Raw genomic sequence first — 15,233 nt, 5'->3', positions numbered from 1 at the left:
GCAAAGCAAAAGCAAAACACAGGATTTCTGGGCTGTCAAGCTTCTGCTAGCCCCAGAAACATGAGGATGCAATGTGAGTCTCACTCTGAACTTACCCCATGAACACTTTGCCTACATCTGCAGAGATCTCAGCTAGCCTACATGTGGACATTGTCTACCAGGAGATGCCCTTTGAAAGTATGTCACACACATACTTGCTGGGAATAGGATTTCAAACACTTGACCACTTGCATTTCTGGAGCACAGAAGAAAGCTTTGAAAAACTTTTAGTGTGTTTCAAAACATAAATGATCTTCAGATGCTGGAAATTAATTTAATTATGATTATTCTGCTGTAGATATATGTGAATCATCCTGACATTGCACGTGTATCAGTCAGTCAAGATAACTTTGTCCTGGTGGCTTAGTATCAGCTGTACATATTAAGTTCCTTTTGTGAGAAATCTGTTAATTTTAGCTTGTTGTTTCTCCTTTGTTTTGGCTAATGACTTTTGAATATTTTCATCATTTATATATTAATCACTGAACTTCTGTGAAAATCCAAGAGAAGTGTGCATTTCCATTGGCAAATTTGGGATTTATTTGGATGTTATATTCATTCACATTCGAATTTTCACTGGATCTTTGTACATACTGGACAGCAAGGATTTCAAAATCAGATGTCTAAAATGTTTGCCATGTCTGTAATAACCCTGCCCATTTGAGCTGTGAGTAGGCTCTCCAGCATCTGTAAGCTTCTCTAAAAACATCTTTATATCTATCTATATGAGCGTGTTAAGACATGATAGCACAGCAATAAGACAACAAAATAACTTTTCCTTGGGAGAGGCAGGGACACAGTCTTGGAGCTTAAAAGGAGGCAGAAGTTGTTAATGAAGAAGTATTTATTGAATTCTAATTACAACAGCAATTCCTCTGTTGCTATAAAAGAGCTGATTTTTGATATTTCTAAAAATCTGCCTGCTGGCACAAACTGGTCAAAACAAGTTTAGTATCAGTTTTCCACTGTCTCCTAAACTCAGAGATTGTGTCCGCAGAAGCAGGGATACTGGGGCTTGAGTAAAGTGATCTGGTCTACAACTGGGGACTGTTCCCTGTCCCACATTCTTAGGGAAACTGAAACAGGGAATCAGTAAATATCTGTTGAAATAAGGAGTCGTCTTGTTGTTTTACTTTACGCTAATCCATTGACTTCTGGTTTCTGAATGGGGGTGTGTGTGTATCTGTATGTGGCTTTCTTGCTTTTCAAAATTCATGTAAATTAATTTAGTTTCTGGTTGGTGGGGGGGAGTGGGTTTTTTTAAATTAAAAATCCTTAGCAATGGAGAAAGAAATCAGCTTTCTAAGTTTGCACACTGAGGGTTCTGGTTGTGGAACCATTTTGCTGTTTAAGATGTAGATCATTAAAGAACAAAGGCAAAAATCATCTGTTCCAGTTTCCATGATAGCATGGAGATTATTCTGTATCTCTTTTTTTTCCATAATCTGCAGCATTTTTTTTTTTCATTGACTGTGCAAACTTTCTTAAAGTATTTTAATTTTCAAGCAAAATCCTTTAGGAGAAGAATTTTAATAAGCTTGTTCTCTTTTTCATACCCAGGCCCTCACTGCATAGGTATTTGCTACAGCCATATGTTTCTGATACTGTACATTTCAATAGTTTCCTGGATTATGCCCTGCATTTTTTCCATTTATGAAAACCTTTCCAGTTCTGAAATACAGTTACCAGGAAAATGCTTATTTCACTGCATAGAAGGAAAAAACATCTTGAGTTAGCTGAGGCTTGGGGATAGATGCAGAAGGAAACTAACAGTATCCGTCATTTTGATTTACTGCACAAGTCAACAGATCTCTGACAGGAATCAAATGTGACTTGGTAATGTATAGTAAATGGAGACTGTGATGATTGATTTCACAGTGAAGATAAATTCTCATGAAGTGAACATAATTACGTGTTTATGAAAAGGCTGTGTTGTGAAATAATTATTTTCTTGTTACTTTCTAATTACAATTTAAAAAAAAATAGGAGAAAAAAAACCCTCTAGGTATGAAATAGATACAGTAATGCTCAAAGGAGGGGTAGGTGAGTTTTGTCTTTCAGCAAGCTAATTTATTTAAAGTTTTTGAGTGGGACCATCTACTTAATTTATAAACACCATGGAAGACCTTTAGAAATGGCCTCCGTTAGTTAGCTTACCTTAGCATTACTTGATATTAAAACAAAGTATGTTAGAGTGAGACCCTTTGACTCCTGGATCATTTTTGGCCATGTGTATCTACAGGAGTCTGCCTTTAAGCAACTGAAGTTGAGCTGTTAGGGTCAAGTAGTATGTGTCTAAACCTAAAGCTCTCAAGAAAGTAAATCCTATTTTGTGTTAAACCATTCTTTTCTCCTCCACAGTAAACTGCTGGCAAGTGTTTTAGATGGGAAAAGAGATCAATTATATTAAAAGTATTCAAAAATAATTATACTGTAGAAACTGTTTACAGTACTGCTGTAGAACATAACATGAAGTTGTGTAGATGTAGCCACTGACTGACTTAGAGCTAAGAATGGAGGAAAGATGATTTTGTCAGTGCCTGTAGATTAACCTGCGGTGTCCTCATTGCATGTGAAAGACTTGTGCAGAGTTCACGAACAAACAAAACAAATTCTGCCCATCCCAGAAATTTTACTTTCTTTCTAGGATTTAATTCCAAACACTTTGCCTATTCCCCATATATTTCCTGTAAAAATTATTTGCTGATTGGTGCTTTTTCTTTTAGCTATGTACTGTAGTCTGAGACAAGAACTGTGGTCTTAAATGTACCTCCCTTTACAATCTATGCAATGGGTCCCATCTCTCCCAAGTTAAGAAGGGCAAGCAGTCATTATTTCTCATGATCTTGCCCAGTTGACTACAGGATCCATATAGCACTATTTTACTAGATTCTGTGTTGTTCTAAAGTAATCCTTTGCCTTTGCAGTGGAGTAGTTGTACTTTTTTCCTGATTTATTGGTCAATAAATTGTATTACTGTATTACAACTCCATCTAAATACTACTTCTCTTTTAAATAAAGGAGAAGCAGTAGGTAAAAACTCTCTTCTTTTGCTACAAGCAGAGAAAAAGCTTCCTTTCCTACCTCTTCTCCAACTCTGGAGAGATTCTTTCTCTTTTGTGGAAGCACAGATTCTACTAGGTGAAGATTGTGGGGGTTATAAAATGGTAGTAGGCTGAAGTGTTTGTTGTTGGTGAATTTTCAGGCCTTTCCTATCAATACTGGGAGTAGCAACTGCACAGTGAGGAAGAGTCACCTGCCAGAGAGTCCCTTGTCAGTAGTCTTTCCTATGCAGGAAGCTGTGTTCCTCTTCAAACTCATTCCTTTCATTGGAGCCAGAGAAGCAGAACCAGTGTGTTAAATACTTCCTTGCGGAGGAAGATCCCACCAAGTGTCCCTTTCTCTTACTTTCCCACCCAACCAGGATCCAGATGAAACCAAATAATGGTGTTGCTTTCCTCACCTCTGTGGTTCTGTATGATGGGGGGATGTGAGGAGCAAATTGAAAGCACAGAACTGTTCTTGTTTGCCTTCACAATAGGCTCCTGAGAGCTAAATGCTCCTCAATAATCATGAAGCAGTATGACAGAACCTACCATCCCTCCATGAGAGCTGGCTGTCTGGGGCAGGCTCGTTGTAGAAACAGATCCTTAATCTGAAAAACAGATGAATGTCAAGAGGAAAGTGATCAAAAGGAAGTTTTGAGGGCATACAATAGGACTGGAAATAGAACTGCCAGATGATGAATTTTAGCTACTAACTCCTGAGTACACTCTGACTGTCAGGAATCATATTGCACAAGAAACTGCATTGCCTAGTAGGACCCAGGAAAATACGCTATGTCTACTATGTGAAAGGTATGACAGCATTTATTTTGGGTGCATGTTGTTGGCTGAGTGTTGCTCTAGAACAGGATGGAGCACAAGTCTGCTCTGGGACTCTAAATGCACTAGACCTTTAAGTACTGAATTTCTTCTTATGGACAGCAACTGGTTAACTGCTATCCATATATAAGGGAAATTGAGCAAGAGCCAAAATAAAGGGAACTAGTGAAAGGAGACCGGGTCAGAGGAGGTGTTGGATGGAATCCAGGCTAAAGGAGAAAGCCTAAGATGAGATGTATGTTTAGTTACTGTTTTTGAATTACTCAGAAACCTAAGCCCCAGGAAGAACTGGACTATAAGATATTCAGAGCCCTCTCTGTTAGAGATGGAAAAATGAGAATCTAGTTAATTAAAAACCCCTACAAATTTAATACAGAAGAAAGCTTCCAATATTTGTTAACAAAGTTCTAAGATGCTGGTGAATATAATATTTAAGAATAAGAAAAATATAGAAACTCAAGGAATAACTAGCCGTTATCCCCCAAGTATATTTCACTTTAAAAACAAAACAAAAAGCAAAAAAGCTTTTTCTTTTCCTAGAATGCTTCATTTTTGTTATCATTGACAAGAATTCTTTGTATGATAAATAAAACATAGTATGGTGGATAGGTGGTGCAGGTATTGAGATTTAAAACTGCTATTACTAAACTAGAAGGGGTTCTCAGGGAAAGAAAGCAGAAGTACCAAACCCATACCTTAAATATCATTATTAAACTGTACTTGAAGAAAATTCTCGAAGTGATTGTGTTTGATCTGGAATGTTAGTGACACCTAAAAAAGACATGGGTGTTGTAAGCATGGGCTAAATCATGGCTGGTAAACTTGACTCAGCCTTTAGGACAGCTTCACCTCGCTTGCTGACTGTGACCCAGCAAGATCTGGCTCTCCCTGCCCCATCTGGAGCAGCACAGGACAGGAGCAGGCAATGTGGTCCTGCTATGCCTGATGCGGGACTGGCAGCTGTGAGCAGCTTTTGCATCTGTGTGGCCCCAAGGCAGGTTCCAAAACAGGCTTCCATCCCTCACCACAAAAACGATCAAACCTCCTTCTCCAGGGAGTTATGGAATATTTTAGTGCCAGTTACTGTTACTACTGCAGATTTTGGCTTGTGTCATGTTAATTTTGGCTGCATTTCTGTTCTGGATTACATATAGAATTCTAGACACTTCATTGTCCAGGCTTGGCTATATACTGAGCAGCATATCTTCCATTCATTTTCACCTTTAAATTGTGTGGGTTTGTGTGTGTAGTTGTGTGTGAACTTGAAAAGATCCTTATACTTCTGGGACACCCATGAGTTAGGCGGTAAAATCCTTAAGTGCTATTGTTTCATGACATTTCATGTCATGAGATTGTCTCTTTGGCTTTTCTGGATATTAAGACAAAATCTCCAAAGACATGTGTAATTAATTTTAATTAGCTTTCACACTGGACTGATCTGAAATGGCAAGCCTTGATAGAAAATGTTAGTCATTGCTGTTAACTCAGAGCAGATGGTCATTTTTGATTCTTCAAAATATATGATTTGCCAAGCTTCTAGTTGAGCTTTCTTATATGAAGAATAGTGCATATATTCAGAGTACCCATTGTGGAATTAAAGGTGTATAAAATGGTATACTATGACTAAGGTTGAATAAGCAGAGTGTATACAGTGCAGTTCCAGGTTGAATAATTAGAGAATGTAGAGCAGAGTTTCATCCAGTATTATTATATATTTCCCACTTGTGCATGTGTATTTGGAGTATCTGGATTCTGTTGTTTTCTCCCTTTTTCATTTTAGTTAACTACTTATGAAAAACATATTCTGTATGATTTCAATTTCAATCAAGAAATATCTAAGAATTGAATCTTTTGTATTTTTTTGTGCAATAAAATTGGGCCAATTTGCATTTCGTTCTAGATTTCTAATGTTCATTTTAGTTCTGCTTGCATCCTAATAAAAGGATGAAATGTTTACCAAAAAAATCATTTGAGATGATAAGCACAGTTGTTTGAAATCCCTATAAAAGAAAATGTTCCTTTGTCTTTCAGTCTGTGAGTAGCTTTGCTTGTTTCATTGTGACTGCTGAAGTTAAATGTGGTTTTGTGTTCTGGAGGATTAAAGTGGCTTATAGGCACAGTTCTAAAAATTTCACTAATGTTCTTGCTCTGTAATTGCTTTTCTGTCTCCTCGCATATTGGCAAGAATAAATGCATCTTCATTTAATCTTGGTTTGTATTTTCTATATATATAAAAAAATTTCCATGTGTACACAGCACATCTTTGTCTACTGAAATGTTCCAGATCCAACTCCATCTAAAAGCTGTCAATACATATGGTTAATATGTGGATAAGCATTAATATATATGCATGCATATTAATTGGGTTTGTAATGTGTCTACAGTGGTTGTCTTTAAAAATCTTTCCAGGTTTGTTGGAGATAAATATTTAACCTTATTTTAGTATACATCTTGAGGTTTGGTGGTTGAGTTTGCTCAGATAACAAGCAGTTTTGATGTGGCAACTGCTGTAGAGAAAAGCCAGCTGGTATTGCCTCCACTGTAGCCAACAACTAGAAAGTTTGTTCTTTGTGATTTTCAGTTGTGTGTTTTTCACCTGTGGTCCTGGATTGTATAGTTCTACTGTTTTATAGGCAAACTTCTACACAATGTTGACAGCCCAGGCTTCAGGACTAGTGGGACTGGAATCTCAGTAACTCATACTTGGGCTCAGTCTTCAAACTTACTTGGCATATCTCCATTTCCTCTTGTACGCTTGCGAATACTGCATTCCTACGTTTTCGTGTTAGGATTCTTCAGTGATGGAAGGGCTTAAAGAAAAACCTATGGACAATGTGAAGGTCATTTCTGCATTAGAAAGTTCACTTTGAGCACTGAAATACTGTATATGGGGGAAAGGAATCCAAAATAAAGTGAAGAAGTTGTTGGGTAAGGAAAGTTACAGCTTTGTGTCTGCTGAAACTTCAAGTATTGGGTTTGGCCTAGAGGAGGTATGTCCTGAGTGTGGAACTATTCCAGAATCAGAAATGATGCTTTTAGTCCAATTGTCTGTTCATCTCCATAAGCAATTATGTTGTGGGTTTTTTTTCTGGAATGCAGTTCTTAAGGTTTATATATCTAGAGTGTAATAAAATCTGCAGATAACAAATGGTAACCTTTTGTATTTTTCACTGTGGAAAAAAAAGTAGTATTAATTTCAAGAAATGCTGCTATAGATACATTTTCATGTACAATGCGGAATATTAAAGTACAATGATGAGACTCTGTAGGAGGAAGCAGCATAGGTAGATGTGGTATATGTATATAGCTTTACACACAGCTTCCCCATTCATGGGGAATGCTTTATTTTTACAGTCCCTTAGATTTAAAGATGCCTGAATATCAACAAGATTTTTATTGTTGTATTGCTTAGGGTTTTTGCTTCTTGGTATCCTGTATCATATCATTCTTTTTGATGTATAACGTCCCATTTATCTGCTATAGAGATGACAATGAGAACATGATCTCACTGTATTCTATCTGGAGTAAGTAGGTGAGGATTGAGTAGTAACTGTTTCTGTGCTGATATCTTTAGCAATTTTAAAAAGTGAAAGAGAACAAAACAGAAAATCTGAATTGCATTCAAGAACGTTTTTACAGCTTTCCATGAGACGCCAGTGGATTCCTAATGAGTAAAACATGTTAATGTGTTTTTGTAAGATTCCACTAGTAACAGAAAAAGGACACGCTCTTTGCAGAAGTTATTTTGGCTTTGTTGCTTTTGAGAAGTTCCTGTGCCTGTCAGCCTTTCTGGAAGAAAGAAAGGCAAAGGAAGTCTAGTAGCAAGGAATCTGATTTGGGAGGCAAACGTCCATTTGCCTGCTTTACTGTAAGCTTCCTATGAGTTCTGGTTCTGTGTATGTCCTTCAGTTCCCCACTTGTGCCGGTGGTGGTGGTGGGTAAGAGTAGCTATGCTGAAGTGGTGGAACTCTCAGATACTATGGGGAGAGGGGCCTTGGAAAGCTGGAGACATCAGCTGTTTGCCCAAAAGGTGTTCCTAGACCTATGAAAAGTCTTGACATGGAGACGGGAGTCTGCCATCACCCATGTGTTCAAAGCAGTTGGCTAAAATCCCTCCTACAGTTATGCTTGATGTAGCAAGTCATAAAATGCCAAAAAGTTTAATATGTAACATGACAGTCCTGAAAAAATATTTTCACAAGTTGGTGTCATGTTGTTTTGCTCTTGTAGATAAAAGTATTTTTGGAACTTCCCTATCTCTATGCTTTACAGACTTTATTTGCTCTATTGTTATTTTTAATCACCTTTTCTGAGAATACCCTTTTACCATTTCAGCTTCCTATTTCTTCTAGGTAATAGCTACTTAGTTAACTTAGCCAAAAAACTTATCTCAGTCTCTCCTAACAATAAATTAAAGCATTTTTTTTCTCTGGCAATTCCATTTTGTTTCTTTTTTTATTTTGAGTTATTTGTTTTGTTTAGTAAATGTTGACTCAGAGTTCCATAATACTGCATTTGAATAAAATTCAAGTGTTTTGTCATCAGTTTAAGATAACGACATCTGAGGAGGTCATCCAGGCTATTATTTGCTTTAAGGCAGAATGAGCACCTTTGGAGTCGGGGAAGAAAAAGGTTTAATTTTTAATTTCTAATCAGTAAAAAAATCCTTGGAGCTTTCAGTCATTCACACTGTCAGTGGCTTTGCCTAAACTGCGGGACCTGACCCTTTAGTGTGTGTCTGTCGCTTTGTGGGCAGATTTCTCTGGGAAGGAAGCACAAGTGTGCTGCCCTGAGGGGCACTGAAGCACACACCGGTGGCATCTCCAATCCAGACACTTGCAAGGAAGGAGCAGTGCAAGCCTAGCGCTGAGCACACCTGCCTGGCTGCTCAGATGTAACCATTGAAATTGGTGAGAATTATGTCACCCACATCAGGAAATCTGAGTATGTCCTTTATTCTTTGCAGTTTTGAATGCAATCTGTAAGTCTGCTAAAGATATCTGATTTACCTCTATCCAGAGGTGGGTACACTCTGGTTGCTGTACTGTGGTTTCATGGCTGATAATTTAATGATTGGGTGTCACGGTTGCTTCACACTCAGGCATTAATACTTGCTGTTCAATTACAATTTTTCTACCTGTTTTCTATTTGTTTCCTAAGACGACCCCTAAAAAGCAAGGCTAGGAGCTGTCTGGTGACATTGTTCATAAGGGAGAAGCACTTCTGTGAGCGGGAATTAAATCAAGTGGCTTGTATTCCAGCAGTGAGATGCTAAAATCCTGCCTGGACACTGAAGAAATTTGTCTAAGCAGTGATAATAGCTTTATTTCCTGGTTCTGTAGTGTATTCATTTTTTTCCCCTCAAAGTATGTGGCAGGAATGACCTCTGTAGTTGCATAATGAAACTAAAAGGCCCCTTATCATTGCTGTCTGTGAAAGTGAAGTAATCTCTATCAACCCCACTCCCCCTTCTACATAGCTCGCTAAGGAAAGAAAACAGTCTGGTTGTGATGGAAGATTGATTCTTGTGCAACTCTTAATATCTAGCAAAATGTGTTTTCCTAACCTTTGTTAGCTAAGCTTGTGGCCTTTCCTAAAAAGACTGTTGGCTGACAAATTTACAGCAATCTGGTCTGTATATAGAATTTGAATTTGGAAACTAATGAATAAACCGCAAGGGGAAAAATCTGTTCTGTTTATTGGAGAATTTACAAGTATCACCATCCTACATACGTCTTTCTCTTGTCTTCCATTAAGTGATTCACTATATTTATCAATTTATGTAAATTACCTGCAAGAAGTGTTATTTAAACATGCCCCAATTTTCTTACTATCATGGCAGACATCAGAGGTTTGTTTTGTTTGTTTAAATATCTAATTATAATTGTTTTCTTTCCCCTGTTATTCATGATGTCTAAAACCTAAAAAGGGTATAAAATGCACTGAAAGGACTTAAGATGGGAAAAAGTGGTATTGTTAATTATTTGAATATTTATTGGTTACAGCAGCAATCAGTCACAGGACATGCAGTTTTTCTGGTGTGTTGTGTGTGTTTGTCCTCTGCATCACAACAGACTTTTTTTCCTAAAACTGTTCCATTTTGGCAAAAGCTGGAAAATGGATTTTAAGTAGTTTCATGGTACTTTCAGATGATTATTATTTCCAGAACTGTGCTGTAGCATTCTTAAGATATTTTAAGTACTCCATGTAATTACTAAACAAGCACCTGTCCCATCAACTCTGTTGTCCAAAACAATTACCAAGTAATTTTTGATGCAAAAGGATTTTTAATTTAAAATGCTGTGTGCATGACAGAGTAGTAAAATGCTAGTTTTACAATGTGGTGCTCTTTCTTCTAGGAATGTTTACAAGGATTATCGTTTCCTTGAGCTAGCCTGTGACTCCCAAGAGGAGGTGGATAGCTGGAAGGCATCTCTGCTACGAGCTGGTGTCTATCCTGATAAATCCTCAGTAAGTTGAACAGCTCACTAGTTTTCCAGTAGCTGCTCTGTTTGAGTCAGAAAAATCAGTCTTATCTGGGAAAGCACAATGTTTGCAGATAACTTAAGAAAGGGTGGCCTTTTCATTGTACTCTTCTGTGGTAATTTTGAAATATTCATAATTAAATATTTTAAGATCAATTTATGTGTCAAACTTCCATATTAAAAAAAAAAAAACCCACAAACCAATCCTTCCAAAATGTTTTTCATTGGATCTGTGTAGTGAAAAACGTTGAGCAATTTGGGGTTTCCTGAGCTTCGTTGTTTCTATTAATGTCGTCTTAAGGTAAAGATGTGCTTTGAAGAGTTAATTCCCTCAAGCTCTGTATTACAGAACTGACAGAAGCATTCCAGGCAATCATGTATATTTATTTTACTGATTCATTGCATGTTTTTTGTGTATGAAACACATGCTAAACCTTTCCAAAGGCAGTTTTATTCAGCTAATCGTCATGTGGAGCAAATTGAACATGATACAGTAAAAAAGCCTCTATTAATTTAACAGAAAAAACAGAAAGTTGGGAAGTGGGATATGCCCAACTACCATTTCACATTTTTTTTACTTATTTTGATATTTAATATCTCAAATGAAGGTTGAGGAGATGTATCCAGTGAGAAGGCTAACTAGCAAAAATATCTGTCATTTCAGTTTTCGAAAGTTTCTCTAATGCATGGTTCACCTTTCATCAGTAAGCCTGATAGATTCCTTCAGCAGAAGATCTGTTCTGAAAAATGATGCTTTGATTTTGATGGAATTTGTTCTTCTTCCTGCTTATTTTCCATGGGAAGGCCAGGTCCATTAAATCCAGGGTCTTGTGTTGTCTTTTATCTCTTCATCTTTCTCATATTTTCCTTATACTTGTCATACCTCCACAGCTTCCAGTATAATTCTGTCTGCATTTCCTCCAGCTGCTACTGATGCAAACAACCCTCAGCTTCCACTCCTCATACCAAGTTTCAAGGCTATCATCAAAAGACAAATCAGAGAATCCTTGAACTGCTGTATTCTTAAATTATTATAGAAATAAACAGTGATGATGATAATGACTTTTAAAAGAATAGTTCAAAACCAAATTTATCAGGAGACCTACCAGGTATCTGAGACTTTACCTTTTTTTTAAAAAAAAAAAAAAATTTTTTTGGTGACTCTTCAGTAGGTTGCCTGTAGATCAGTTCCTACCTAAGACTATCAGAAGTCATTTTACAAGGATCAGTTACAAGAGGTTACCTAATTAATTACTAAGAACATAGTACTGTGTTGGTTTTATTTTTTTTTCTTACTCAGGTTTTAATAATGATGTCAAAAAAGCCTCTTGCTGCCTCTGGTTTAATGTTGCATTCTGTGACATGTTTATCATATATCTCTGTTACTTTGTCTTTAAACAAGATAGACTAGTTGGATTTCTAAACTTCTGTCTTCCTGTCTCCCTATTCTGCCTAAAAATATTTTGTATTTCAAATATGTTTATAAAAAGTTATTGGTTTTGTTTAAAGTTGGTTTGTCAAAAGGGTCTTAGATACAAGATGAGAGACTTCCTTGAAAGACAGAAGGGAGTCAAAATTCAGTTCTCCTTTGAGCTGGAAATAAAAGGAGTGAATATTGTGGTTCCAAACACCTGTAGTTTGAAATTCACTCAGTAGTCTATCAAGCTGTTCAGGAAAGATGCTTGATGCTACTCTAGTCTTGCAAACCACTTTGTTCCTACAGGACTAGAGGTCCAAATGTGGATTGCAAGTCTGCTGTTAAAGTTTTGAATTTTGTAAAGCAAAAGCTCCAAGGCGCAGGGTACCTTAGAAGCTGCAGTGGAACTTAAATAAAAATCATCATCATTTCATTAAAATCCTGGGCATACTCCTCAGTTTCACACATTCCTCTGACAATATAAAATAGCTTTAGAGACACTTTCCAAGTCTTTTATTCTCCTTCAAAGATTTAGACACCATGTTTTTATGTAAGAGAGACTGCCAGGAAATGGCAGCAACTTGTGTTCACTTCAGTGCTTCCCCACAGCTTTGCAATTCCAGAGTTAAAAAGGCAGAGAGGTACCCAAGCCCCTTCCCAGACTGACCTTCTCGCTCTTTTTCATGTGCAAGTCACAGCTGGTAACTTTGAGCATCCGAGGCTTTGGCACCAGAAGTAGAAAAAATTGCTTCTTAGAAATGAAAAATAGATTAATAGTGCTGTAAACCTGGAGTATTGCAGTGGTGAAGCTGGCCTGCTTTCTGTAACTGCCAGAGCAGTGTGTGCAGCCTGGAATTTGAAAGCTAAGCTGTGTGCTTTCATTAACAGTTCTGCTGCTTGCATACAAGGACGCTGATGTAAAACCCAACGCAGTTGCCCCTAGCAGGGTTCCTTTTGCAGTGGCAGGAAAAGTAGGAATTTGTCGCTGAATTAAAGAGATTTTTTTCTGAATTTTCACCAGGGGCAAATCTCTTAACTAGGAATATTATTTTTTCAGTTGTTTTTTTAGTAGTGCTGCTTAAAATTGTGTGATTATAGTGGTAATACAGCTCACTACTTACTGCCACTAACATGAAGTCTCTGTTATTAATTTAGTCCTGTAAACACGTACAAGGTTGACTTTTAATTTTCTTTTTGCCTAAACAAATCTCATTAATATATTAAAAATTAAACACCAGGTATCACCCCATTCCTCCATTTTGTTGCTTCATTTTGTCTGCCTTCCCTGGCCCTCTGCACATGGGTATGCACAATCACATTCATATATTCACTCTCTTGTTAACTATCTTTGATCACTCCTCAGTGTTTCTCTATAAGCCCCCAAATTCTTTTTCAGTTTGCCAAGTCACCTCCTTCTCCCAAGAGATTTGCTTTTGTCAGGACGTGGGCTTTGACAGCCACCCGGATAGCAGTGAATCAGTGTTTTTATTTTTTCAACCCATATGCAAGTCAGCTTGCTTGATATAAATCACACTGTGGCCAGTTCACTTTGAAACGGGATATCCATTTACCAGCTGACTTTACTGCTGGGTTTTTGGACTGATGCATCCAAACCCCTTCTTTTTTAAAAAATGACTACAACTTTGTGACTAACCTTTCCAGACCGTATTTCTCAACTGTAGGCTGGTGTTTATTTTGGCTGACTTCCTACTGTATAATATACACTTTTAATGCCAGCTCATGGCAAAACTCACAATTAAAAAAAAATTACAGCACAGATGTTTGTCGTAACTTGCTCTGCCCGCTTTACCTTGCTAGCCCCATCCATTCCTTTTCCCCTTTCCCCTAATGCCATCTCCTCCTTATTTATATTACTAATCTAAAAGTTCAATATTTGCTTTTTAAAAATCACTGGATCGTGAAACTTTCCATTCATTAGCATGTTGTAGGGAGTGGCTGTCATGCAAGGGTAAGAAGACATGTTTAGTGGGTTGCTTCACATACTGGAAATTCAGTATTACCAATGCACAAAAATCCCTCTGGCTTCCCTCCCATCCCTAGATCATTTCAGGCCTCATTTTCTTCTCCCTTGTGTTAGTGTCCACCAACTTCCCAGGAGCTGCTCCCGATTTACACTGAAGGAAGCAAAAGTGGAATCAGAATGTTTGTGTAGAGAGGAAATTTTGAAACTGTGTGAATTTACAACTTCACCAAACATTTTCTGTCCTTTGCAAATGTCCTATGCTCCCCTGGAAGCTGTCTAGCTAAAGGATTCAGTGAATGTTCTTTGAGTCAGTTCCTAATTTGGTTTGAGCTCTTTCCAGAACTGTACGAGTTAGACTTAATGCATGTAAAATAAATGTATCTAATATTTCTTTTTTTCCCCTCTTTACTCCTTGCTGCATCCTGCAAAGGGGAACAACAGAGTAAGTTGTTTGTCCTTTTACAAAATCCTTTCATATCTTGTCTCAAGGGTTTTGTCAGGAAAATTTGTTTCTCTTTTTGGTTTACACAACTATTGCCTGCATATGCTTACCAGCAAACTCTAATTAAAAATGTGGGTGCAAAAGTGTCTTCTAGAATACTATTAATGGCTCTTTGCTTTAATTTTGGGGAAGGAGATGTGTTAAGTGTTGCTGAGTGTTGGTTTTTTTAAGGTGGTTCAGTAAGAATGATACTATAAAACAGTATTGGGACCAAAGATTATGAAGGTATAGTAATAAAGACCTTCTGAGGAAAGGTTACTACATTCTGATGAAACTCATTACAGCTGGATTTTTTGACCATACATCAAAGCTTGCATTAATGGGCAGTTATAAAAACCCAGCACTAAAGTCTTAAATAACAGATTTGCTGGCGTTGTTGGCTAAGCTGAACTAGATCAGTGTACTGGCTTTGAAGGTGCCTTAAAATGGATGGAGGAGGGTGGGGTTAACATTTGACTTGGCTTCTAGACCCTTGATGTGTTCCAGCTGGACAGCAGCAGAAGGGTGTGGGGTGTGGAGAGGGAAAACTGAAATATGCGTGGTAGGGGTTTTTTTGAAAGTAAGCAGCACATAAAAAGAAAGTTTTGCTGATGTTGATCTGATAAACTAATAATCAAGCAGTTCCCAGGGTTAGTGCTTTTTAATGCTGTTTTTACTGAGCTTAAGAATGGAAATTGCACATCTCGCGCTTTGGAATATGATGCAGAGAGTGTTTGTCATACCATGGAAAGAAGTCATACCACTTTTGTGCCTTTTTTTTTTTTTTTTCCCCTTCCTGTTTTGGTATATTAACCCTTAGGAAGCTGTAATTGGAGCGTCAAAAGATGCTTCATAGCAAATGTTGAAAGTAGGTCCTGAAATATTGCCTGTGGCATCTCATTGTGACCTTGAAGCATTTCTAGGGTATTTGGGAAAGACTCAG

At 37.5% G+C, this 15,233-nt stretch overlaps 1 protein-coding gene across 4 annotated transcripts in view; it reads left to right on the top strand.

Moving 5' to 3' along the window:
* The window catches only part of LOC113483084 (dynamin-3-like), a 196,710-nt gene that overhangs the window by 129,788 nt on the left and 51,689 nt on the right, over nucleotides 1-15,233 (top strand). For 3 of the 4 annotated variants that reach the window (XM_026854334.1, XM_026854333.1, XM_026854332.1), the window contains exons 23-24: nucleotides 10,283-10,394; nucleotides 14,240-14,251. In XM_026854334.1, coding sequence (XP_026710135.1) covers nucleotides 10,283-10,394; nucleotides 14,240-14,251 — 124 coding nt within the window. The remainder of the gene's footprint in view (nucleotides 1-10,282; nucleotides 10,395-14,239; nucleotides 14,252-15,233) is intronic. The other variant, XM_026854335.1, reaches the window with a different exon arrangement.

The sequence above is a fragment of the Athene cunicularia genome (genome assembly GCF_003259725.1).
Source record: "Athene cunicularia isolate RWA chromosome 8 unlocalized genomic scaffold, athCun1 chr8_part1, whole genome shotgun sequence".
NCBI classification, from domain to species: Eukaryota; Metazoa; Chordata; class Aves; order Strigiformes; family Strigidae; genus Athene; species Athene cunicularia.
The sequence above is the reverse complement of the archived record's forward strand: the minus strand, read 5'-3'. Positions and strand labels throughout refer to the sequence as shown.